The sequence below is a fragment of the Lingula anatina genome, chromosome 5, assembly GCF_051362555.1.
Source record: "Lingula anatina isolate TDL-2025a chromosome 5, LinAna3.0, whole genome shotgun sequence".
Classification (NCBI taxonomy): domain Eukaryota; kingdom Metazoa; phylum Brachiopoda; class Lingulata; order Lingulida; family Lingulidae; genus Lingula; species Lingula anatina.
Genome location: NC_141771.1, coordinates 20009631 through 20033931, shown reverse-complemented (window position 1 = coordinate 20033931; position 24301 = coordinate 20009631). Strand labels below are relative to the sequence as shown.

The 24301-nt window shown below is 33.0% G+C and overlaps 1 protein-coding gene and 1 long non-coding RNA gene across 6 annotated transcripts; both read right to left on the bottom strand.

Moving 5' to 3' along the window:
- Window positions 1-212: 212 nt before the first annotated feature.
- On the bottom strand, window positions 213-9118 carry LOC147761848 (uncharacterized). Of its 5 annotated transcripts, none has more exons than XM_087013592.1 (8): window positions 8916-9118; window positions 8454-8571; window positions 7717-7807; window positions 7185-7260; window positions 1491-1590; window positions 1150-1289; window positions 750-951; window positions 213-534 (listed from the first exon to the last, which is right to left on the bottom strand). In XM_087013592.1, exons 1-6 carry the CDS (start codon window positions 9021-9023, stop codon window positions 1150-1152), a joined length of 633 nt encoding a protein of 210 aa, XP_086869718.1. In that variant the 5' UTR covers window positions 9024-9118; the 3' UTR covers window positions 213-534; window positions 750-951. The 5 variants fall into 5 exon arrangements, with proteins under 5 accessions (XP_086869718.1, XP_086869719.1, XP_086869721.1 ...); XM_087013593.1 differs by having other exon boundaries at window positions 1563-1590; XM_087013595.1 differs by lacking the exon at window positions 1491-1590 and having other exon boundaries at window positions 8916-9109.
- A 12785-nt stretch (window positions 9119-21903) lies between these two features.
- LOC147761847 (uncharacterized) lies at window positions 21904-23752 on the bottom strand. Its single transcript, XR_015334422.1, has 2 exons — window positions 23238-23752; window positions 21904-23010 (listed from the first exon to the last, which is right to left on the bottom strand). It is a non-coding gene; the product is annotated as an uncharacterized LOC147761847 (long non-coding RNA).
- Window positions 23753-24301: the final 549 nt, after the last annotated feature.

Below are 24301 nucleotides of genomic sequence, written 5' to 3'. Positions count from 1 at the left end.
TTTGAATTATATGTATTGTCAAGTTTATTGAAAAGTGGTTGAATTTTTATGTACTGACAGGTGTGACACCAGCATCTCCATGCACATAAAGAGATAACACCATCAAGGGAAAACCAATTTACCTTTTTGTCTTACAGAACTTGTGGTTTCATAAAAATGGGTTGTGTAGCCTGTTGCGCATTGTATTAATGTATCAAAAAAAGGAAAATAACCTCTTTTGTGATTCTTTATTCTCTTTTTTCCTGTACAGCAATTTGGAATTTGTAGGTTGGTGCAGAAACATTAATATTACATTTTACACATATGTAGATGACTGTAATGCAGATCTTTCTAGGATGAAGTGTCTCCTTAGTTGAATATAACTCTCCTCTTCAGTGGATATTTCTATTGTCAAGTGGTTAGTGGCAGTGAAGTTAGTTGCTTCATTATAGAAGTCCTGTGGCACACGAGCAGATTGTTCATAGTTCAGTGTTTTTTCTCATGCAACTTCTGCCAAATCTCTATCACTGACAGTGAATCCACACTGGTGACCGCCTGCAAATATATATTGCATAAAATATGTAGGTTGATATACCTTAAGCCAGTTGTTCCATTTAGTCACATAGCCAATGCCACAAGAACATGGTGATGTGTAAAATTGACTACGTGTTCATATTTAAAGTAAAAGATTTTTAATACAAAAATGTCTTAAGTTTTAAATATTTCAATCTTTTATATGCTAAACATGTAACTGAAATTGCCAAATTTACCATATAAATGTGGAAATGCATAAATGTCATTTGGAGCAGCACCAGTGGGTAACCACACCTGCCTTTGGTGTCTTATTTTGTGGTTGTTCCACCACAGTTGAAATGCATCTATATCATGTTGTATCAGAGGCAAGTAAACAAATACCATGCACCACTTGTCAATGCAACTGTGTCTGTCATACCAACCGTCTCTGTGCAAACCCTGAAAAGTATAATACTTGTGAATTTATCAGTCATTCTATGATATGCCAACGGATTAAAACTCTCTTTAGGAAAGTTGACCAGAAACACTCTATTTTCTGAAATAAATGCATGACATCAGAATAGTGCGTGATCCAACTACAGGCTTTAATAGACATCCTTGTGACAAATGGGTAAATATAATAAGAAATTTACATACCTAGTTCAGTGGTGAAGGCCCCATGATGTGACTATCGGAGAAAGCATGCTGATCACTGCTATTTCTTCTTAGGAACATTTGGCATTCAATTAAGTCTACATTCTCTGTCCCTGGGTCACTTCTAGTTCTATTAGGGCAGACTATTAAAAAACGGTAACTATTAGCACAGATGTTTAAGAAGACCACAGTGTTGAAATATACCCCAAACTAGTATGTTACAATGGCAAAATCAGAAATGGATAATACTAGTAAACTCTTTGAAACCCAGTAGTGTGTGGTTAGATAAGGGATAGAGTTTTTCAAATTGGTTTTTTACTTAAAACAGTACATTATATACATACACAAAATCTTGCGTGAAAATGTATCAATGCATCCATGTATGTAAATATGGAAGAACTGAAACTTGTCATTACCATCCACAGACCAAATCCAATTTGGTCCCTGAAAAGAAATAGTTGATATTATCACATGAAAACCTAAAATGAAATGTCATTTTGAAAGTATATACATGTGAATAATCTGACTGATACATTCCTCAAATGAACGAATCAAACAACTTTTACTGATAAGTGGCTCCATCATACAATTATCTTTCTATAATCTTAAGTTAGTTGAAACTGACAGTATGATGACTTGGCAATTTTTGTGACCAGAAAAGGGTTTTAGACTAAATAGTTTTCCACATATTGTGTTATCGCTGAAAGTGCATGGCTTAAATGATCAAGACAGATAGGTCTCTGTGTCTATACATAAAAATAATATTTATCTGTGATTTAAAAACTTGTCGATTTAAAGCCCTTCGTATCCTTAGTTTCCGATCATGATCAACTTCATGCAATATCTCTTGCACATCAATTCTTAGGATAGAGTAACAGAATAATATAATTTAATAGAAGTGAAACAAATATAGATTTTTACTTTCATTTTTTAATTAACTGCTTAATTGCAAAAATTAATCCTTTGCTTAACTAACCTTTTTACTTTCTTGTGATATTTCTGGCGACACTGATCATATATTTGCCTTACACCTGCCAGTCCCCCACAAACAACGACTTCTTATTGAATAATATCCTACATAAAAAGATATGACTCACACATTAAAATGACCATTTATTATGTATATAACCTTATTAAATTATAATTGGAAATATAAATCACTGTAAGATGTCAATATTTTTATTTTATTTGTACAAGGGGGAAAATTAAGTTTTGGATTGTAACAGACTTTCTATCAGACATATCTATATACTAGTACTGTACTGGTTGGTTGGTGTATTTATGCCATCTCTGTCGTAGTTTTTCTGTTGTTATGTAACTCAAGTTAACATTTTTTAATAACTCATTTATTACATAACACATCCAGCCATGCTGGCTAACTGGTAGAGAAAGAACAATGCATTATGGGAGATATGTTAATTACATTACAATATGCAACATCTCCCTTTTTTTTTTTTTTAATAAAAATAAATCCTGGAATTATTATTATTTTTTTTTAAAGTTGCTAATAAACATAATCAGTTCACTGTCCGTGTTGTCTTTGTCTCCAAGACATTTCAATGTTCACAGTTCATAGGCACATGTAAATGTTTTTTTTTTTTTTTTGTTTTTTTGTTTTAACACAAAAGTCAACAGAATCTCAAGTCCAGAGTTCATAAATGAAACAATTATGATTAAGCTTATTCAAATTACAGTCAATTTGTGACACTTTCACAACTGACTTGTTACAGTCACTATTACTGAATTTATTCATAAGTTCAGTCTCTCTGGAGGTTTAATGTTCCTGCTTGATCTGCGTAAGGGTTGAGATTGAGGTGTTTCACATTTTGTAACAGTCTCTGTGTTTGTAATGTCAACAAGAGGTTCATCAGTTTCCTCAATCTCATTGTTTCTGAAATCAAAGTGTTCTTTTGTCTTATGAATGTGTTTTCTGTTGCGTCGGTAAATTCCACCATTGGATTCCACATAATAAGATCTGGGTTTGTCTGATACAGTTTTAACTTTGGCAGGTTGCCATGTATTATTCTGAGTGTCATACATGCGAACAAATTCTCCTTCATGTAAAGGTTCAAGCGGTTTGGCATGCTGATCATAGTGTGTTTTACTTGCGTTCTGTCTCTTCTGTAATGCTACATTGTAGTCGGAGTTCAACTGTGACTGTCCAGCGGGAATATTTGTTTTATACTTCCGGTTATTCAATAACTCACAAGGCGCTGGTAGGTTGTGATCAATGGGTGTTGTGCGAAGACATAACATGGATAGGTGGGGATCTGAATTTGATTCCCATGCTTTCTGAAATAGACTTTTAACAGTCTGTACCATTCGTTCTATGAATCCATTTGACTGCGGATACATAGGTGAGGATGTAATGTGCGTAAATCCCCAAGTGTTTGCGAAGTTTTTGAATCCTTCTGATGAAAACTGAGGTCCATTGTCAGTTTTAAGAATCTCAGGAATGCCATGCTCCTCGAATATGCTCTTTAAGTGTGCAATTACACTGCCTGATGATGTACTTGGAAGTTTCCGCACTAAGGGATATTTGCTGTACTGGTCAGCAACTAATAAGTAGTCAGTTTGTCTCCAATAGAACAAATCTGCTGCTAATGTGTGCCATGCGCGGGGAGGTACATCTGCTGGCAATAAGGGTTCCTTACTGTTGGCAGCTTGGTGTTTCTGGCAAGGTGGACACAGTCCGACTGTGTGCTCAATATCATTATTCATGCCAGGCCAGAATACAGACGATTTTGCACGTAGCTTACATTTCTCCACTCCCTGGTGGGCATAATGTAGCTGTTTAAGTAGGTCAGGGCGAAGTACTGTAGGAATAATCATCCTATTCCCCTTCATTATGATTCCATCTGCGATGCCTAACTCATCACGGTAGTTCCAGTATGGGTGAAGAATTTCTGGACACTCGCTGCGTGTAGCTGGCCATCCTACAGAAATCATTTCACGAAGAGCTGCTAGCTGTGGTTCCTTACTAGTTTCCTCGCGAATTTGCTCAATGCGTGTTGGACTTGCGTTCATGTACGAGTGTAATTCATGTACTGTAATGTCAAGTCCTTTGATGTCGTCACCATCACAAGGTTTCATGCGAGAGAGGGCATCAGCTAGTCCTATATTTTTGCCTGGGACATACACAATCTCTGTGTCATAACACTGCGTTCTCAGCAACATGCGGGTCAGACGCGGTGGTGCGTTGTGTAGGTGCTTCTTGAAAATGGCTTCTAGAGGCTTGTGATCAGTCTCTACTTTAACATGTCTACCATAGACATAATGGTGAAACTTTTCAAGACCAAACACTACTGCTAACATCTCGCGTTCAATGTTGGAGTAACGTGACTCTGTTTCTGTGAGTGCTTTGCTAGCATATGCAACTGGGCCTTTATCCTGGATTAAGGCAGCTCCTAATCCATAAGATGAAGCGTCAACTTGGAGTGTAAGTGACTTGCTACTGTCGTAGAATTGTAGGTTGGTTGCATTTGCTATTTCTCCTTTAATCTCATTGAATGCAATACTGTGTTCAGCATTCCACTGAAAAACACTATCCTTCTTGCACAGGTCTCTGAGACTGGCTGTAAGTTGCGACATGTGGGGAATGTATCTGCTTAGATAATTGGTCATCCCAAGGAATGTTTGTAGTTCCGATACATTTCTCGGCTCATTCATTACATTAATGGCTTCTACCTTTGCTGGGTCTGGTTTTAGCCCGTCTTTTCCTATAATATGACCGAAGAATGGAATTTCCTCCTTTCTAAGAATCATCTTGTCTTCATTAAAGCGTATCCCCTTTCTTCTGGCTGTATCTAATTCTACGCGCAGAGTCGCATCGTGGTCAGATCCGTCTTTCTGCCAACCTGCTATGATGAGGTCGTCGGCGATTCCGGTACACCCTGGAATGTCTTTAAATACTTCTTCAATCTTGGCCTGGAAGACGTCTTGAGATAGCGAGAGGCCAAAGGGTAGTCTGTTGTATCTAAATCTTCCGAAGGGCGTATTGAAGGTAGTCAGAAGAGAACTTTCTTCATCTAACGTGATATTCCAATACCCACTCTGAAGGTCAAGTATACTGAAATAACGCGCGCCACTCAGTTGAGGTAGGATGTCATCCAGTGTTGGTGTGTAGTGATGTGGACGTCTAATTGCCGCATTTAAGTCTTTTGGATCCAGGCAGAGACGTATTTTTCCATTGGGTTTGGTAACACATACACACGAGTTTACCCATTTCGTTGGTTGTGTGACTGGTGACAGGATCCCTTGCTCAACGAGAGAGTCCAACTCCTCCTTGAGTGCTGGCTGCAATGCAATAGGTACACGCCGTGGTGGGTGAACAACAGGAGAAACAGTGGGGTCAATATTTATGTGATATTCCCCATCCAATTTCCCGATACCTTCAAAGATATCCTTATACTCTGATAGTATGGACTGTCTTGTCACTGTATTTATGTTCAGAGTAACAAGTCCCAGTTTCTGACTGGTTTCCATTCCTAGTATAACTGGTCCTTCACAGTCCACAATATAGCTGTCTGAGGTCACCATGACCTTGTCATTTGTGAATGTCAATGTTGCTATTCCACATACTGGTAACTTACTGCCACCATATGCAGTAATCGTGTCATTCGTAGGCTTTAATGGTTGCTGAATTGCAAGTTTTTTGAAAGAAGACAGTGGTATTACATTTCCCTCAGCACCAGTGTCTATTTTGCAACGTAATGTTGAAGTAGAGTTCCCAACTTTAACTTCAATGTCAGCAAATGGCTTGACTGGGGACTGTTTTGACTGAATACTATCTACATATATAGAGTCAAAGTTTACACTGCTACTGTCACTTTCATTTGCTACTGAATGCACAGTTTTACTATGGGTCGATGCAGTTACTGTTTTTGTTCTACATACCCTTTTCCAGTGATCTGGCTTGCCACATTTGAGACAAATTGTACCTTTAGCTGGGCACTGTTGAAAAACATGTTCAGTTCCACACTTACCACATTCTTGCAGTGGCTGTCGTGAGCGTTGTTTGTTTGGTACCTTTGATTGAGTTTGCTGGCGAGGAGTGCGATGTTGTGGCTGTCTGTAACGCGGTCTCCCTCTTTGACTGTTTCCACTTGGCCGTAGTGCGTGAATTTCCTTTGCCGATGTACTGTGAAGATCCTCAATCTGTTTCTTAGTTGCTTCCTCTGTTCGTGCAATGACAAGAGCCTGATCTAGAGTCAAATCGTCCTCTCTTTGTAATAATTTCGCTTGAATTCGCTCTGAGTTAGTGCCAAAAATGAGAGTGTCAATTATGTGTTGATCAACATCGGTATATTTGCATTCATTTGCCACGAGTCTGATTCGTCTGACAAAAGAATCAATGCTCTCACCTGCTTCTTGTCTGCATGCTCTAAGTTTAAATCTCTGAATTCGAAAGTTACTCTTGGGCTTTGTGTATTCTTCCAATTTTTGCCAATACGAGGTCAACACATCTGGATCATCAATGTTAAAAGTTTTCACAATTTCGCGGCCTTTTTCTCCGATCCAAAGGAGAAGAAATTTCACTTGTCTTTCCTCTGCTACAGCATCTAAAGGTCCTTCAAATATCAATTCACACTTTTCCTTGAAAAGTTTGAACGTACGCGGTAAGTCCATGGATTCCCAGTCCATGTGAGGCGGCTGTATCCCATACATGTGCTCCATTTTTTTTTTTTCCTTTTTTTTTTTAGTGATTCTAAATCCGTTTTTATCTTGTAGTTTGTGGGTCATCCAATCTCCAAATTATGCTACATCCAATGTAGATCCCGATTCTGACACCATGTCGTAGTTTTTCTGTTGTTATGTAACTCAAGTTAACATTTTTTAATAACTCATTTATTACATAACACATCCAGCCATGCTGGCTAACTGGTAGAGAAAGAACAATGCATTATGGGAGATATGTTAATTACATTACAATATGCAACAATCTCCTCTATTCTAAGACTTGAGTGATCAAAATACTACAGATATTATTTCAATATACAGATTGATTCAAAGTAGGCAGCATCAAAATTATCGCTTACCCTTAATTCTTGGACAGGGACATGTTCATGTCGCTTGATTTCAAGAACATTTAACCTTCTCTTGAGGGTTCTTTCACTGACAGTGAAAAACAAAATAATTAAAAATAATTAGATCCTTTCTGAACTTATTACCCCCTTTAAGATATTCAGTGAGCTGACAACTTTAAAGTTTGCCCTTCATGCAATAGGATTTTGCAGATTTTTATGGGAATCTATATGAAAATGATAACACGGACCAAGACTTTTCTGGGGATTCATGCCATTTAAGATCACCACTTGTAATTTTCAACAAAAATTCCAGGAGTCCAAGCCATCATTAAAAAAAAAAAAAAAACTATCCAGTGATGTCAGCAGCTGTCCAATTAATAGTTAAGTTTGTCACCAAGAAAAGACTTGACGTGGGCGATAAGCAATGAGCTTCACTAACAATAAGAATTAAACATGACATTGACTGACACAAAGATTTCTCTACAAAAAAGCAAATATAAATAAGCATTTGTTGCCACAAAGAATTCTACACAAAAATATTTACCTCCAGGTAAAACCAATGTCCTTTAAATATTCTAATATCAAAGCTTGGCTTTTATAATGTTCCACTAGATTGTTGAGGAAAACCTTTAAATCTGAAATTCAAAAATAAAATGAATTTTTTACATGAAGCAATGACAGACTATAGATGACTTATAAGAGATACAATTAAACATACACACATTATAAGGCAATTTCATTTAGTATGCTCTTTTGTTTATTACAAAATGGATGTGAATTTTTTCTGAGATTTCTCCTCGAGAGCCAATCACATATGAATAACAGTCTTTTACAGTGATATATATATATATATATATATATATATATATATATATATATATATATATATATATATATATATATATATATATATATATATCATTATTGTAGCCCAAAGAAAAGCTTTGATAATAACACTGGAGATGTGTGCCTCAACATAAAAGGTGAATTATACAGGCTAAATCCACCTAATTCAATTTTATGATTTATATTTTATATTTTCTTAAATCAACTTCTGTTTCATGCTCTCATAAAATAACTATTATTTGAATTGACAAACTGAAGCCCAAGAATTAAAAATATTTTGAACAATATATCATATATATATCATATATGAAACTATTTCAATTCTCATATATATCATATATATCATATATGAAACTATTTCAATTCTTATTGTATTTTAACACAAATAACTTGGTAGATCCATGTTGAAAAAAGACAAACACTGAATTTGCTCACCAAATTTGAAGTCCTGATCCATGGGCAAGTGCCCACAGTTGACACAATGTCTGATGGTTCTAATTTTTCGGTATCCTGGACATCGACATTGCCTTTTGTTACAAGCACCGACGACACTCTACAAACGTAAATTACAAATGAAAAGCAATACTTTCAACATTCCTATCCTTAACGGGAACTGTACACGTGTGGTTTAATAATTGTTTCGAGGAAGTCTAATGAAAAATACTGTAAATTTATGTACATGTATGTAAAATAAGTTAAATACCCAATGAAGACGTTTGCATAACCAGTCAGTGTCACTGTGTCAGGGAAGGCGACATATTTATTTAACCGGTGTTGCTATCTTCTTTTATTGCCCCTAGTACGTTCTAATACTAAGAGGACACTCGTCCCTGATTCACTAATAATACTATACGTCATACTATCATCTGCATAAAGAATAAAGAGAAAACAACTTACGTGCAATATATTATCACATCCGCATGATTTACAAATGGGAATGTGAGCCTGTTGTTCATAGTCCGTGCTATGTTGGCATTTTAAACACATCGTGGCTTCTTCCGCCATGTTTCTATTCTCGCAATTTCTCGTGAGATATCGTGATTTTTTTTTTCTCTTTTTCTTGATTTCCTTTTGAAATAAAATTTGCTCGGTATCGCGGGATTTCACGTGGCCACGCAGGATTACGCGCGATCTCGCGGGATTACACGCGATCTCGCAAATTTCGCAATTTTTTTTTTCAACAAAAAATTATTTTTCAATTTTTTTTTTCAAATTTTTTTTTTTTTCAAAAAAAATTTTTTTTTTCAAAAAAAAATTTTTTTTTCAATTTTTTTTTTCGCTTGGCCCTCCTGGGATTCCATAAAAAATTACATTGAAAAAACTGGGAAATCGTAGGACTTAAAATAGTTAAATGCTAATAACTTTGTCAAAAATGTTCCAATATTTCTGAAATTTGTACAAATGATGCTTAACAACAATAAAAATCTGTGATAAGCTGATAAGTTGACTGTGACTAATGAAAAGTATTGTCTTCGGATGATAAACTAAAAAATTAATCATGAAAATTGATCATCAGAAGAGTGAGAATTAACCGAAACAAATATTTCAATATTGCAATGTATTATTTACTCTGCAAGAAAACAGCAAATGTGATGATTTGAGGTTGTTTGTGTAGGAAGTTGCAAGTTACCTAAACCGTCATCTGGAAAACAATATATACCCATAAATGACTTCTCCTTACTACCAATGCCAGATGCAGATTACTCCTTACAATGGGATTCTGGAAGGGGTTGTTGTTATCACAATATCTAACAATGTCCTAAATCCTGCCAAATATAGTGCACTGTACAAATGGATGAGATATAGTGCTGCTCTTGGTCTTGTCTTTCACTGCCTGTTTTATCACGGTAAAGGTACTCTGGAAAAAGAACAATATAACTGAAAGAACTGAAAATTACATTGAAAAGACTGGCAAATTCAATGACTTAAAATAGTTAAACGTTAATAATTTTGTCAAATCTGGTCTAATATTTCTGAAATTTGTACAAAAGATGATTAACAACAATAAAAATCTGTGATAATCTGATCAAATGACTGTATCTAATGAAAAGTGTTTTAAGGACAATATATTTGGGAACACTAAAAATTACATTGAAAAGACCAGGAAATCGCAGGACTTAAAATAGTTAAATGTTAATAATTTTGTCAAATCTTGTCCAATGTTTCTGAAATTTGTACAAATGATGCTTAACAACGATAAAAATCTGTGATAAGCTGATCAGTTGACTGTATCTAAGGAAAAGTTTTTTTTAGGACAATATATTTCAGACAACTATAGAATTACATTGAAAAGACTGAGAAATCGGAGGACTTAAAATAGTTAAATGCTAATAACTTTGTCAAAAATGTTCCAATATTTCTGAAATTTGCACAAATGATGCTTCATAACAATTAAAATCTGTGATAAGCTGATCAGCTGACTGTGACTAATTAAAAGTGTTTTTTTAGGACAATATATTTGGGAAAACTAAAAATTACATTATAAAGACTGGGAAATCGTAGGACTTAAAATAGTTAAATGCTAATAACTTTGTCAAAAATGTTCCAATATTTCTGAAATTTGCACAAATGATGCTTAACAACAATAAAAATCTGTGATAAGCTCATAAGTTGACTGTGACTAATGAAAAGTATTGTCTTCGGATGATAAACTAAAAAATTAATCATTAAAATTGATCATCAGAAGAGTGAGAAGTAACCAAAACAAATATTTCAAAATTGCAATGTATTATTTACTCTGAAAGAAAACAGCAAATGTGATGATTTGAGGTTGTTTGTGTAGGAAGTTGCAAGTTACCCAAACTGTCATCTGGAGAACAATATATACCCATAAATGACTTCTCCTTACTACCAATGCCAGATGCAGATTACTCCTTACAATGGGATTCTGAAAGGGGTTGTTGTTATCACAATATCTGACAATGTCCCAAATCCTGCCAAATATAGTGCACTGTACACATAGATGAGATATAGTGCTGCTTTTGGTCTTGTCTTTCACTGCCTGTTTTATCATGGTAAGGTTACTCTGGAAAAAGAACAATATAACTGAAAGAACTGAAAATTACATTGAAAAGACTGGCAAATTCAATGACTTAAAATAGTTAAACGTTAATAATTTTGTCAAATCTGGTCTAATATTTCTGAAATTTGTACAAAAGATGTTTAACAACAATAAAAATCTGTGATAATCTGATCAGTTGACTGTATCTAATGAAAAGTGTTTTAAGGACAATATATTTGGGAACACTAAAAATTACATTGAAAAGACCAGGAAATCGCAGGACTTAAACTAGTTAAATGTTAATAATTTTGTCAAATCTTGTCCAATGTTACTGAAATTTGTACAGAAGATGTTTAATAACAATAAAAATCTGTGATAAGCTGATCAGTTGACTGTACCTAAGGAAAAGTTTTTTTTAGGACAATATATTTCGGACAACTATAAAATTACATTGAAAAGAGTGGGAAATCGTAGGACTTAAAATAGTTAAATGTTAATAATTTTGTCAAATCTTGTCCAATGTTACTGAAATTTGTACAAATGATGCTTAACAACAATAAAAATCTGTGATAAGCTGATCAGTTGACTGTATCTAAGGAAAAGTTTTTTTTAGGACAATATATTTCGGACAACTATAAAATTACATTGAAAAGACTGAGAAATCGGAGGACTTAAAATAGTTAAATGCTAATAACTTTGTGAAAAATGTTCCAATATTTCTATAATTTGCACAAATGATGCTTAATAACAATTAAAATCTGTGATGAGCTGATCAGCTGACTGTGACTAATTAAAAGTGTTTTTTTAGGACAATATATTTGGGAAAACTAAAAATTACATTGAAAAAACTGGGAAATCGGAGGACTTAAAATAGTTAAATGCTAATAACTTTGTCAAAAATGTTCCAATATTTCTGAAATTTGCACAAATGATGCTTAACAACAATAAAAATCTGTGATAAGCTGATCAGTTGACTGTATCTAATGAAAAGTGTTTTAAGTACAATATATTTGGGAAAACTAAAAATTACATTGAAAAGACCAGGAAATCGCAGGACTTAAAATAGTTAAATGTTAATAATTTTGCCAAATCTTGTCCAATGTTTCTGAAATTTGTACAAATGATGCTTAACAACAATAAAAATCTGTGATAAGCTGATAAGTTGACTGTGACTAATGAAAAGTATTGTCTTCGGATGATAAACTTAAAAATTAATCATTAAAATTGATCATCAGAAGAGTGAGAATTAACCGAAACAAATATTTCAATATTGCAATGTATTATTTACTCTGCAAGAAAACAGCAAATGTGATGATTTGAGGTTGTTTGTGTAGGAAGTTGCAAGTTACCTAAACCGTCATCTGGAAAACAATATATACCCATAAATGACTTCTCCTTACTACCAATGCCAGATGCAGATTACTCCTTACAATGGGATTCTGGAAGGGGTTGTTGTTATCACAATATCTAACAATGTCTTAAATCCTGCCAAATATAGTGCACTGTACAAATGGATGAGATATAGTGCTGCTCTTGGTCTTGTCTTTCACTGCCTGTTTTATCATGGTAAGGGTACTCTGGAAAAAGAACAATATAACTGAAAGAACTGAAAATTACATTGAAAAGACTGGCAAATTCAATGACTTAAAATAGTTAAACGTTAATAATTTTGTCAAATCTGGTCTAATATTTCTGAAATTTGTACAAAAGATGCTTAACAACAATAAAAATCTGTGATAATCGGATCAAATGACTGTATCTAATGAAAAGTGTTTTAAGTACAATATATTTGGGAAAACTAAAAATTACATTGAAAAGACCAGGAAATCGCAGGACTTAAAATAGTTAAATGTTAATAATTTTGTCAAATCTTGTCCAATGTTTCTGAAATTTGTACAAATGATGCTTAACAACAATAAAAATCTGTGATAAGCTGATCAGTTGACTGTATCTAAGGAAAAGTTTTTTTTAGGACAATATATTTCGGACAACTATAAAATTACATTGAAAAGACTGAGAAATCGGAGGACTTAAAATAGTTAAATGCTAATAACTTTGTCAAAAATGTTCCAATATTTCTGAAATTTGCACAAATGATGCTTAATAACAATAAAAATCTGTGATAAGCTGATCAGCTGACTGTGACTAATTAAAAGTGTTTTTTTAGGACAATATATTTGGGAAAACTAAAAATTACATTGAAAAGACTGGGAAATCGCAGGACTTTAAATAGTTAAATGTTAATAATTTTGTCAAATCTTGTCCAATGTTTCTGAAATTTGTACAAATGATGCTTAACAACAATAAAAATCTGTGATAAGCTGATAAGTTGACTGTAACTAATGAAAATTATTGTGTTTGGATGATAAACTAAAAAATTAATCATTAACATTGATCATCAGAAGAGTGAGAATTAACCAAAACAAATATTTCAATATTGCAATGTATTATTTACTCTGAAAGAAAACAGCAAATGTGATAATTTGAGGTTGTTTGTGTAGGAAGTTGCAAGTTACCTAAACCGTCATCTGGAGAACAATATATACCCATAAATGACTTCTCCTTACTACCAATGCCAGATGCAGATTACTCCTTACAATGGGATTCCGAAAGGGGTTCTTGTTATCACAATATCTGACAATGTCCCAAATCCTGCCAAATATAGTGCACTGTACACATGGATGAGATATAGTGCTGCTCTTGGTCTTGTCTTTCACTGCCTGTTTTATCATGGTAAGGGTACTCTGGAAAAAGAAACAATATAACTGAAAGAACTGAAAATTACATTGAAAAGACTGGCAAATTCAATGACTTAAAATAGTTAAACGTTAATAATTTTGTCAAATCTGGTCTAATATTTCTGAAATTTGTACAAAAGATGCTTAACAACAATAAAAATCTGTGATAATCTGATCAGTTGACTGTGACTAATTAAAAGTGTTTTTTTAGGACAATATATTTGGGAAAACTAAAAATTACATTGAAAAAACTGGGAAATCGTAGGACTTAAAATAGTTAAATGCTAATAACTTTGTCAAAAATGTTCCAATATTTCTGAAATTTGTACAAATGATGCTTAACAACAATAAAAATCTGTGATAAGCTGATCAATTGACTGTATCAAAGGAAAAATTTTTTTTAGGACAATATATTTTGGACAACTATAAAATTATATTGAAAAGAGTGGGAAATCGTAGGACTTAAAATAGTTAAATGTTAATAATTTTGTCAAATCTTGTCCAATGTTACTGAATTTTGTACAAATGATGCTTAACAACAATAAAAATCTGTGATAAGCTGATCAGTTGACTGTATCTAAGGAAAAATTTTTTTTAGGACAATATATTTTGGACAACTATAAAATTACATTGAAAAGATTGGGAAATCGTAGGACTTAAAATAGTTAAATGTTAATAATTTTGTCAAATCTTGTCCAATGTTACTGAAATTTGTACAAATGATGCTTAACAACAATAAAAATCTGTGATAAGCTGATCAGTTGACTGTATCTAAGGAAAAGTTTTTTTTTTTAGGACAATATATTTTGGACAACTATAAAATTACATTGAAAAGACCAGGAAATCGCAGGACTTAAAATAGTTAAATGTTAATAATTTTGTCAAATCTTGTCCAATGTTACTGAAATTTGTACAAATGATGCTTAACAACAATAAAAATCTGTGATAAGCTGATCAATTGACTGTATCAAAGGAAAAATTTTTTTTAGGACAATATATTTTGGACAACTATAAAATTATATTGAAAAGAGTGGGAAATCGTAGGACTTAAAATAGTTAAATGTTAATAATTTTGTCAAATCTTGTCCAATGTTACTGAAATTTGTACAAATGATGCTTAACAACAATAAAAATCTGTGATAAGCTGATCAGTTGACTGTATCTAAGGAAAAGTTTTTTTTAGGACCATATATTTTGGACAACTATAAAATTACATTGAAAAGAGTGGGAAATCGTAGGACTTAAAATAGTTAAATGTTAATAATTTTGTCAAATCTTGTCCAATGTTACTGAAATTTGTACAAATGATGCTTAACAACAATAAAAATCTGTGATAAGCTGATCAGTTGACTGTATCTAAGGAAAAGTTTTTTTTAGGACAATATATTTCGGACAACTATAAAATTACATTGAAAAGACTGAGAAATCGGAGGACTTAAAATAGTTAAATGCTAATAACTTTGTCAAAAATGTTCCAATATTTCTGAAATTTGTACAAAAGATGATTAAGAACAATAAAAATCTGTGATAATCTGATCAGTTGACTGTATCTAATGAAAAGTGTTTTAAGTACAATATATTTGGGAAAACTAAAAATTAAATTGAAAAGACCAGGAAATCGCAGGACTTAAAATAGTTAAATGTTAATAATTTTGCCAAATCTTGTCCAATGTTTCTGAAATTTGTACAAATGATGCTTAACAACAATAAAAATCTGTGATAAGCTGATAAGTTGACTGTGACTAATGAAAAGTATTGTCTTCGGATGATAAACTAAAAAATTAATCATTAAAATTGATCATCAGAAGAGTGAGAATTAACTGAAACAAATATTTCAATATTGCAATGTATTATTTACTCTGCAAGAAAACAGCAAATGTGATGATTTGAGGTTGTTTGTGTAGGAAGTTGCAAGTTACCTAAACCGTCATCTGGAAAACAATATATACCCATAAATGACTTCTCCTTACTACCAATGCCAGATGCAGATTACTCCTTACAATGGGATTCTGGAAGGGGTTGTTGTTATCACAATATCTAACAATGTCTTAAATCCTGCCAAATATAGTGCACTGTACAAATGGATGAGATATAGTGCTGCTCTTGGTCTTGTCTTTCACTGCCTGTTTTATCATGGTAAGGGTACTCTGGAAAAAGAACAATATAACTGAAAGAACTGAAAATTACATTGAAAAGACTGGCAAATTCAATGACTTAAAATAGTTAAACGTTAATAATTTTGTCAAATCTGGTCTAATATTTCTGAAATTTGTACAAAAGATGCTTAACAACAATAAAAATCTGTGATAATCGGATCAAATGACTGTATCTAATGAAAAGTGTTTTAAGGACAATATATTTGGGAAAACTAAAAATTACATTGAAAAGACCAGGAAATCGCAGGACTTAAAATAGTTAAATGTTAATAATTTTGTCAAATCTTGTCCAATGTTTCTGAAATTTGTACAAATGATGCTTCATAACAATAAAAATCTGTGATAAGCTGATCAGCTGACTGTGACTAATTAAAAGTGTTTTTTTAGGACAATATATTTGGGAAAACTAAAAATTACATTGAAAAGACTGGGAAATCGCAGGACTTTAAATAGTTAAATGTTAATAATTTTGTCAAATCTTGTCCAATGTTTCTGAAATTTGTACAAATGATGCTTAACAACAATAAAAATCTGTGATAAGCTGATCAGTTGACTGTATCTAAGGAAAAGTTTTTTTTAGGACAATATATTTTGGACAACTATAAAATTACATTGAAAAGAGTGGGAAATCGTAGGACTTAAAATAGTAAAATGTTAATAATTTTGTCAAATCTTGTCCAATGTTACTGAAATTTGTACAAATGATGCTTAACAACAATAAAAATCTGTGATAAGCTGATCAGTTGACTGTATCTAAGGAAAAGTTTTTTTTAGGACAATATATTTCGGACAACTATAAAATTACATTGAAAAGACTGAGAAATCGGAGGACTTAAAATAGTTAAATGCTAATAACTTTGTCAAAAATGTTCCAATATTTCTGAAATTTGTACAAAAGATGATTAAGAACAATAAAAATCTGTGATAATCTGATCAGTTGACTGTATCTAATGAAAAGTGTTTTAAGTACAATATATTTGGGAAAACTAAAAATTAAATTGAAAAGACCAGGAAATCGCAGGACTTAAAATAGTTAAATGTTAATAATTTTGCCAAATCTTGTCCAATGTTTCTGAAATTTGTACAAATGATGCTTAACAACAATAAAAATATGTGATAAGCTGATAAGTTGACTGTGACTAATGAAAGGTATTGTCTTCGGATGATAAACTAAAAAATTAATCATTAAAATTGATCATCAGAAGAGTGAGAATTAACTGAAACAAATATTTCAATATTGCAATGTATTATTTACTCTGCAAGAAAACAGCAAATGTGATGATTTGAGGTTGTTTGTGTAGGAAGTTGCAAGTTACCTAAACCGTCATCTGGAAAACAATATATACCCATAAATGACTTCTCCTTACTACCAATGCCAGATGCAGATTACTCCTTACAATGGGATTCTGGAAGGGGTTGTTGTTATCACAATATCTAACAATGTCTTAAATCCTGCCAAATATAGTGCACTGTACAAATGGATGAGATATAGTGCTGCTCTTGGTCTTGCCTTTCACTGCCTGTTTTATCATGGTAAGGGTACTCTGGAAAAAGAACAATATAACTGAAAGAACTGAAAATTACATTGAAAAGACTGGCAAATTCAATGACTTAAAATAGTTAAACGTTAATAATTTTGTCAAATCTGGTCTAATATTTCTGAAATTTGTACAAATGATGCTTAACAACAATAAAAATCTGTGATAAGCTGATCAGTTGACTGTATCTAAGGAAAAGTTTTTTTTAGGACAATATATTTCGGACAACTATAAAATTACATTGAAAAGACTGAGAAATCAGAGGACTTAAAATAGTTAAATGCTAATAACTTTGTCAAAAATGTTCCAATATTTCTGAAATTTCCACAAATGATGCTTCATAACAATAAAAATCTGTGATAAGCTGATCAGCTGACTGTGACTAATTAAAAGTGTTTTTTTAGGACAATATATTTGGGAAAACTAAAAATTACATTGAAAAGACTGGGAAATCGCAGGACTTTAAATAGTTAAATGTTAATAATTTTGTCAAATCTTGTCCAATGTTTCTGAAATTTGTACAAATGATGCTTAACAACAATAAAAATCTGTGATAAGCTGATCAGTTGACTGTATCTAAGGAAAAGTTTTTTTTAGGACAATATATTTTGGACAACTATAAAATTACATTGAAAAGAGTGGGAAATCGTAGGACTTAAAATAGTTAAATGTTAATAATTTTGTCAAATCTTGTCCAATGTTACTGAAATTTGTACAAATGATGCTTAACAACAATAAAAATCTGTGATAAGCTGATCAGTTGACTGTATCTAAGGAAAAGTTTTTTTTAGGACAATATATTTCGGACAACTATAAAATTACATTGAAAAGACTGAGAAATCGGAGGACTTAAAATAGTTAAATGCTAATAACTTTGTCAAAAATGTTCCAATATTTCTGAAATTTGTACAAAAGATGATTAAGAACAATAAAAATCTGTGATAATCTGATCAGTTGACTGTATCTAATGAAAAGTGTTTTAAGTACAATATATTTGGGAAAACTAAAAATTAAATTGAAAAGACCAGGAAATCGCAGGACTTAAAATAGTTAAATGTTAATAATTTTGCCAAATCTTGTCCAATGTTTCTGAAATTTGTACAAATGATGCTTAACAACAATAAAAATATGTGATAAGCTGATAAGTTGACTGTGACTAATGAAAGGTATTGTCTTCGGATGATAAACTAAAAAATTAATCATTAAAATTGATCATCAGAAGAGTGAGAATTAACTGAAACAAATATTTCAATATTGCAATGTATTATTTACTCTGCAAGAAAACAGCAAATGTGATGATTTGAGGTTGTTTGTGTAGGAAGTTGCAAGTTACCTAAACCGTCATCTGGAAAACAATATATACCCATAAATGACTTCTCCTTACTACCAATGCCAGATGCAGATTACTCCTTACAATGGGATTCTGGAAGGGGTTGTTGTTATCACAATATCTAACAATGTCTTAAATCCTGCCAAATATAGTGCACTGTACAAATGGATGAGATATAGTGCTGCTCTTGGTCTTGTCTTTCACTGCCTGTTTTATCATGGTAAGGGTACTCTGGAAAAAGAACAATATAACTGAAAGAACTGAAAATTACATTGAAAAGACTGGCAAATTCAATGACTTAAAATAGTTAAACGTTAATAATTTTGTCAAATCTGGTCTAATATTTCTGAAATTTGTACAAAAGATGCTTAACAACAATAAAAATCTGTGATAATCGGATCAAATGACTGTATCTAATGAAAAGTGTTTTAAGGACAATATATTTGGGAAAACTAAAAATTACATTGAAAAGACCAGGAAATCGCAGGACTTAAAATAGTTAAATGTTAATAATTTTGTCAAATCTTGTCCAATGTTTCTGAAATTTGTACAAATGATGCTTAACAACAATAACAATCTGTGATAAGCTGATCAGTTGACTGTATCTAAGGAAAAGTTTTTTTTAGGACAATATATTTCGGACAACTATAAAATTACATTGAAAAGACTGAGAAATCAGAGGACTTAAAATAGTTAAATGCTAATAACTTTGTCAAAAATGTTCCAATATTTCTGAAATTTGCACAAATGATGCTTCATAACAATAAAAATCTGTGATAAGCTGATCAGCTGACTGTGACTAATTAAAAGTGTTTTTTTAGGACAATATATTTGGGAAAACTAAAAATTACATTGAAAAGACTGGGAAATCGCAGGACTTTAAATAGTTAAATGTTAATAATTTTGTCAAATCTTGTCCAATGTTTCTGAAATTTGTACAAATGATGCTTAACAACAATAAAAATCTGTGATAAGCTGATAAGTTGACTGTGACTAATGAAAATTATTGTCTTTGGATGATAAACTAAAAAATTAATCATTAACATTGATCATCAGAAGAGTGAGAATTAACCAAAACAAATATTTCAATATTGCAATGTATTATTTACTCTGCAAGAAAACAGCAAATGTGATGAATTGAGGGTGTTTGTGTAGGAAGTTGCAAGTTACCTAAAATGTCATCTGGAAAACAATATATATCCATAAATGACTTCTCCTTACTACCAATGCCAGATGCAGATTACTCCTTACAATGGGATTCTGGAAGGGGTTGTTGTTATCACAATATCTAACAATGTCTTAAATCCTGCCAAATATAGTGCACTGTACAAATGGATGAGATATAGTGCTGCTCTTGGTCTTGTCTTTCACTGCCTGTTTTATCATGGTAAGGGTACTCTGGAAAAAGAACAATATAACTGAAAGAACTGAAAATTACATTGAAAAGACTGGCAAATTCAATGACTTAAAATAGTTGAACGTTAATAATTTTGTCAAATCTTGTCCAATGTTTCTGAAATTTGTGCAAATAAAGCTTAATAACAATAAAAATCTGTGATAAGCTGATCAGTTGACTGTATATAAGGAAAAGTTTTTTTTTAGGACAATATATTTCGGACAACTATAAAATTACATTGTCTTCGGATGATATATTTGAGAAAAGTGAATGTTACACTGAAAATTAAGACTGCAAAATTCCATGACTGAAAATAGTTAAACGTTAATAATTTTAAAAAATTTTGTCCAATGTTTCTGAAATCTGTACAAATGATTTTTAACAACAAGAAAAATCTGTGATAAGCTGATCAGTTGTCTGTGTCTTTTTGTAATGGTAAAGTAAATGGGAAATTGATCATCAGAAGAGTGAGAATTAACTAAAACAAATATTTCAATATTGCAATGTATTATTTACTCTGAAAGAAAACAGCAGATGTGATGATTTGAAGTTGTTTGCATTGGAAGTTGCAAGTTACCTAAACTGTCATCTGGAAAACAATATATACCCATAAATGACTTCTCCTTACTACCAATGCCAGATGCAGATTACTCCTTACAATGGGATTCTGGAAGGGGTTGTTGTTATCACAATATCTGACAATGTCCTGAATCCTGCCAAATATAGTGCACTGTACACATGGATGAGATATAGTGCTGCTCTTGGTCTTGTCTTTCACTGCCTGCTTTTTCATGGTAAGGGTACTCTGGAAAAAGAACAATATAACTGAAAGAACTGAAAATAACATTGAAAAGACTGGCAAATTCAATGACTTAAAAAAGTTAAATGTTAATAATTTTGTCAAATCTTTTTCACTGTTTCTGATATTAGTACAAATTAATGTTAGCAACACTTGTAATCTGGGATAAACTGATAAGCTGTCTGTGTCTTTTTTCAAGTGTCAAGTTCATTGGAAATTGATAATCAGAAGAGTGAGAATTAACGAAAACAAATATTTCAATATTGCAAAGTACTATTTTCTCTCTCTCAAAAAAAAAAAAAAAAAATACAGCAAATGTGATTTGGGTTTGTTTGTGTAGGAGGTTGGAAATTACCTATAACTGTCACCTGGAAAATAATATATACCCATAGAACACTTTTCCTTACTATCAATGTCAGATGCAGATTACTCCTTACAATGGGTTTCTGGGTTAAATGGACAACGTTAAAGAATGAACCAATCAAAAATATAGAATAAGCATATACCAATGACACAAGATCGAGAGGCATGGTAATCCATGACAGCCAACCTGCTGAGAGTGGGTGGCACCCTATGTTGATTATTGTATCCGAATTGATAAACTGTATCATTATTTTATGCTCTTTGTATGTACATCTGACTGCTTTACTGCCTTCTTTGAAAATGCACATATTTATTTTTGGTTTCCTTGAATTTTGCAATCCTTGAGAGTCATTTTCCTCCTCTGTGTCAGACAGGCAATAATAGTCCTCTACTATCTGTTAAACAGAATTGATCATTTGAATACATACATATATACATATATATATATATATATATATATATATATATATCACGGAGAATAAAGTTGATACACTATGGAAAAGTGCTCTCGCCATGGTGACGGACCATTGGGAGCTAGTATAGAAAGACAAGGAACCGAACAAATTAGTCTGTTCTCTCCATTTTAATTTAAAAAGTTCCTACAGCTGTTTTGGCCCGGAGGGGCACAAACAGATCAAAATACAAAATTGCTGACCGGCTGTAATTAAGCAGCATTACAGATTCAAAAATTCACTAAAATATGTTAAGATCCAGAGAACAATGTGATCTACGTGAGAAGATTTGATAAATGAAGTTCATGTTGTTATCTAAAAATCTTGAAAATTATTCTGGAGTCATTGTGTTTCATTGTGTCAGTATAGTCCCGTGCCTCCTAGTACAGTGTAGTAGTCTGGAGTCATTGTGTTCCATTGTGGCAGTATAGTCCTCTGCCTCCTAGTACAGTGTAGTAGTCTGGAGTCAATGTGTTTCATCGTGGCAGTATAGTCCTCTGCCTCCTAGTACAGTGTAGTAGTCTGGAGTCATTGTGTTCCATTGTGGCAGTATAGGCCTCTGCCTCCTAGTACAGTGTAGTAGTCACGATTCATTGTGTTCCATTGTGGCAGTATAGTCCCGTGCCTCCTAGTACAGTGTAGTAGTCTGAAGTCATTGCATTCCATTGTGGCAGTATAGTCCTGTGCCTCCTAGTACAGTGTAGTAGTCTGAAGTCATTGTGTTCCATTGTGGCAGTATAGTCCTCTGCCTCCTAGTACAGTGTAGTAGTCTGGAGTCATTGTGTTCCATTGTGGCAGTATAGTCCTCTGCCTCCTAGTACAGTGTAGTAGTCTGGAGTCATTGTGTTCCATTGTGGCAGTATAGGCCTCTGCCTCCTAGTACAGTGTAGTAGTCAGGATTCATTGTGTTCCATTGTGGCAGTATAGTCCCGTGCCTCCTAGTACAGTGTAGTAGTCTGGAGTCATTGTGTTCCATTGTGGCAGTATAGTCCTCTGCCTCCTAGTACAGTGTAGTAGTCTGGAGTCATTGTGTTCCATTGTGGCAGTATAGGCCTCTGCCTCCTAGTACAGTGTAGTAGTCAGGATTCATTGTGTTCCATTGTGGCAGTATAGGCCTCTGCCTCCTAGTACAGTGTAGTAGTCAGGATTCATTGCATTCCATTGTGGCAGTATAGTCCCGTGCCTCCTGGTACAGTGTAGTGTGGAGTCAGATGATGGACTGGAAAAGACAAAAAAAAAAAGGTCGGTGATCTGAGGCTTTTTCCTTAAGATCCAGAATATTAGAGTAATTTTAGTAGGTTTACTACATGTGTACATCATATTAACTGTGAAGAAATAAATATATAAAACTTACAAAATAACGCGTTGTTGTAAGTCAAGGCTGAGGATGAAAAAGATCTACTTATAAATCAGATACAACATCAGTTCTCCAGTTAATTATCTTACCTTCATTAGCCAATGCAAAACTACAGATGAAAAGGGAATGGCAAAACTTGAAGTAGATGACGGTGTGCAATCTTGTCAGTTCTCCAAAAGCACTTTTAATCTGCACGTCAACTTTCTATAGCACATTGTAAAATCTTCACAAGCACATTGCATCGTGATGTGAACAGTGAACAACTGACACAGTCGATACCATATGTGTCCTTCACTTCAGATGTCTCATCCTGAACTCACGGATTAAGAATCTATAACAGAACCATCTTAGAAAAGTGTCCTGGTGAAAGATGACACTTAGAAAATTCGGCTTTACGGCATCACCCTTTGCCTGATACGCCATATTTATTTAAACATTGATTAGTATAGATGGCGATGTGGAAGAGGTGAGACTTAGGATTTGTAATGGACTGCAGGCAGTATCTGCAACAGGTTCACCGCCTGCTTTCTAAGCAACTCGTGGAAGGAGGGAGAGGGTTCTGGCACTGCAACAGAAATAACCAGGGTCCAGGCATTGTGTTACATATTGTGTATTTAGCAGAAATAGACTCAAAGTCTTGAGCCTCAACGAAGCGACAATCTGATTGGTTGAAAGTTATGGAAACAATACAGGAGCCGTCCAATGAAATTTCTTTATACAATAATTTTTTATTGTTTTGTAAACAAAGCAAATAGACAATGTCTACACAGTCGCTGGAAAGTTTTATTTTTTATTCCAAACTGAAACCCTGTATCAAGTATAAAGTAAGCCCACATAGCGCCTTTTTACAGTGTTGTTCATGATTTAAAAATGATTATTAACATTCTTTAATGAAATTCTTTAAAATTTCTTGTCACACGTTTTGATGATCTTTCTTGTAATGGTGCAAATGTTTTTTTTTTTTGTTTTACAAAAACCATCTAATCAAGAAACAGAAATCTATGATTTGTATCATGTTTAACTAAGATTTTATTTATTAATCTATTTAAATATATTTTAAAATTGCAGATGACAGCTGATATGGGAATTGAAATAAACAAAAAAAGAACAGTGTTTGTAAGTTTTGTGTGTGTGTGACTTTATGTGTTTCGAT

What these genes read in the sequence shown, in the direction of transcription:
- LOC147761848 (XM_087013592.1), bottom strand. Translation starts at nt 9,023, where the DNA reads ATGGCGGAAGAAGCCACGATGTGTTTAAAATGCCAACATAGCACGGAC. An exon ending in GATGTGATAATATATTGCAC is followed by an intron (nt 8,572 to 8,915) that starts GTAAGTTGTTTT and finishes TTACGTTTGTAG; the next exon opens with AGTGTCGTCGGTGCTTGTAA. An exon ending in GACATTGGTTTTACCTGGAG is followed by an intron (nt 7,261 to 7,716) that starts GTAAATATTTTT and finishes TTTCACTGTCAG; the next exon opens with TGAAAGAACCCTCAAGAGAA.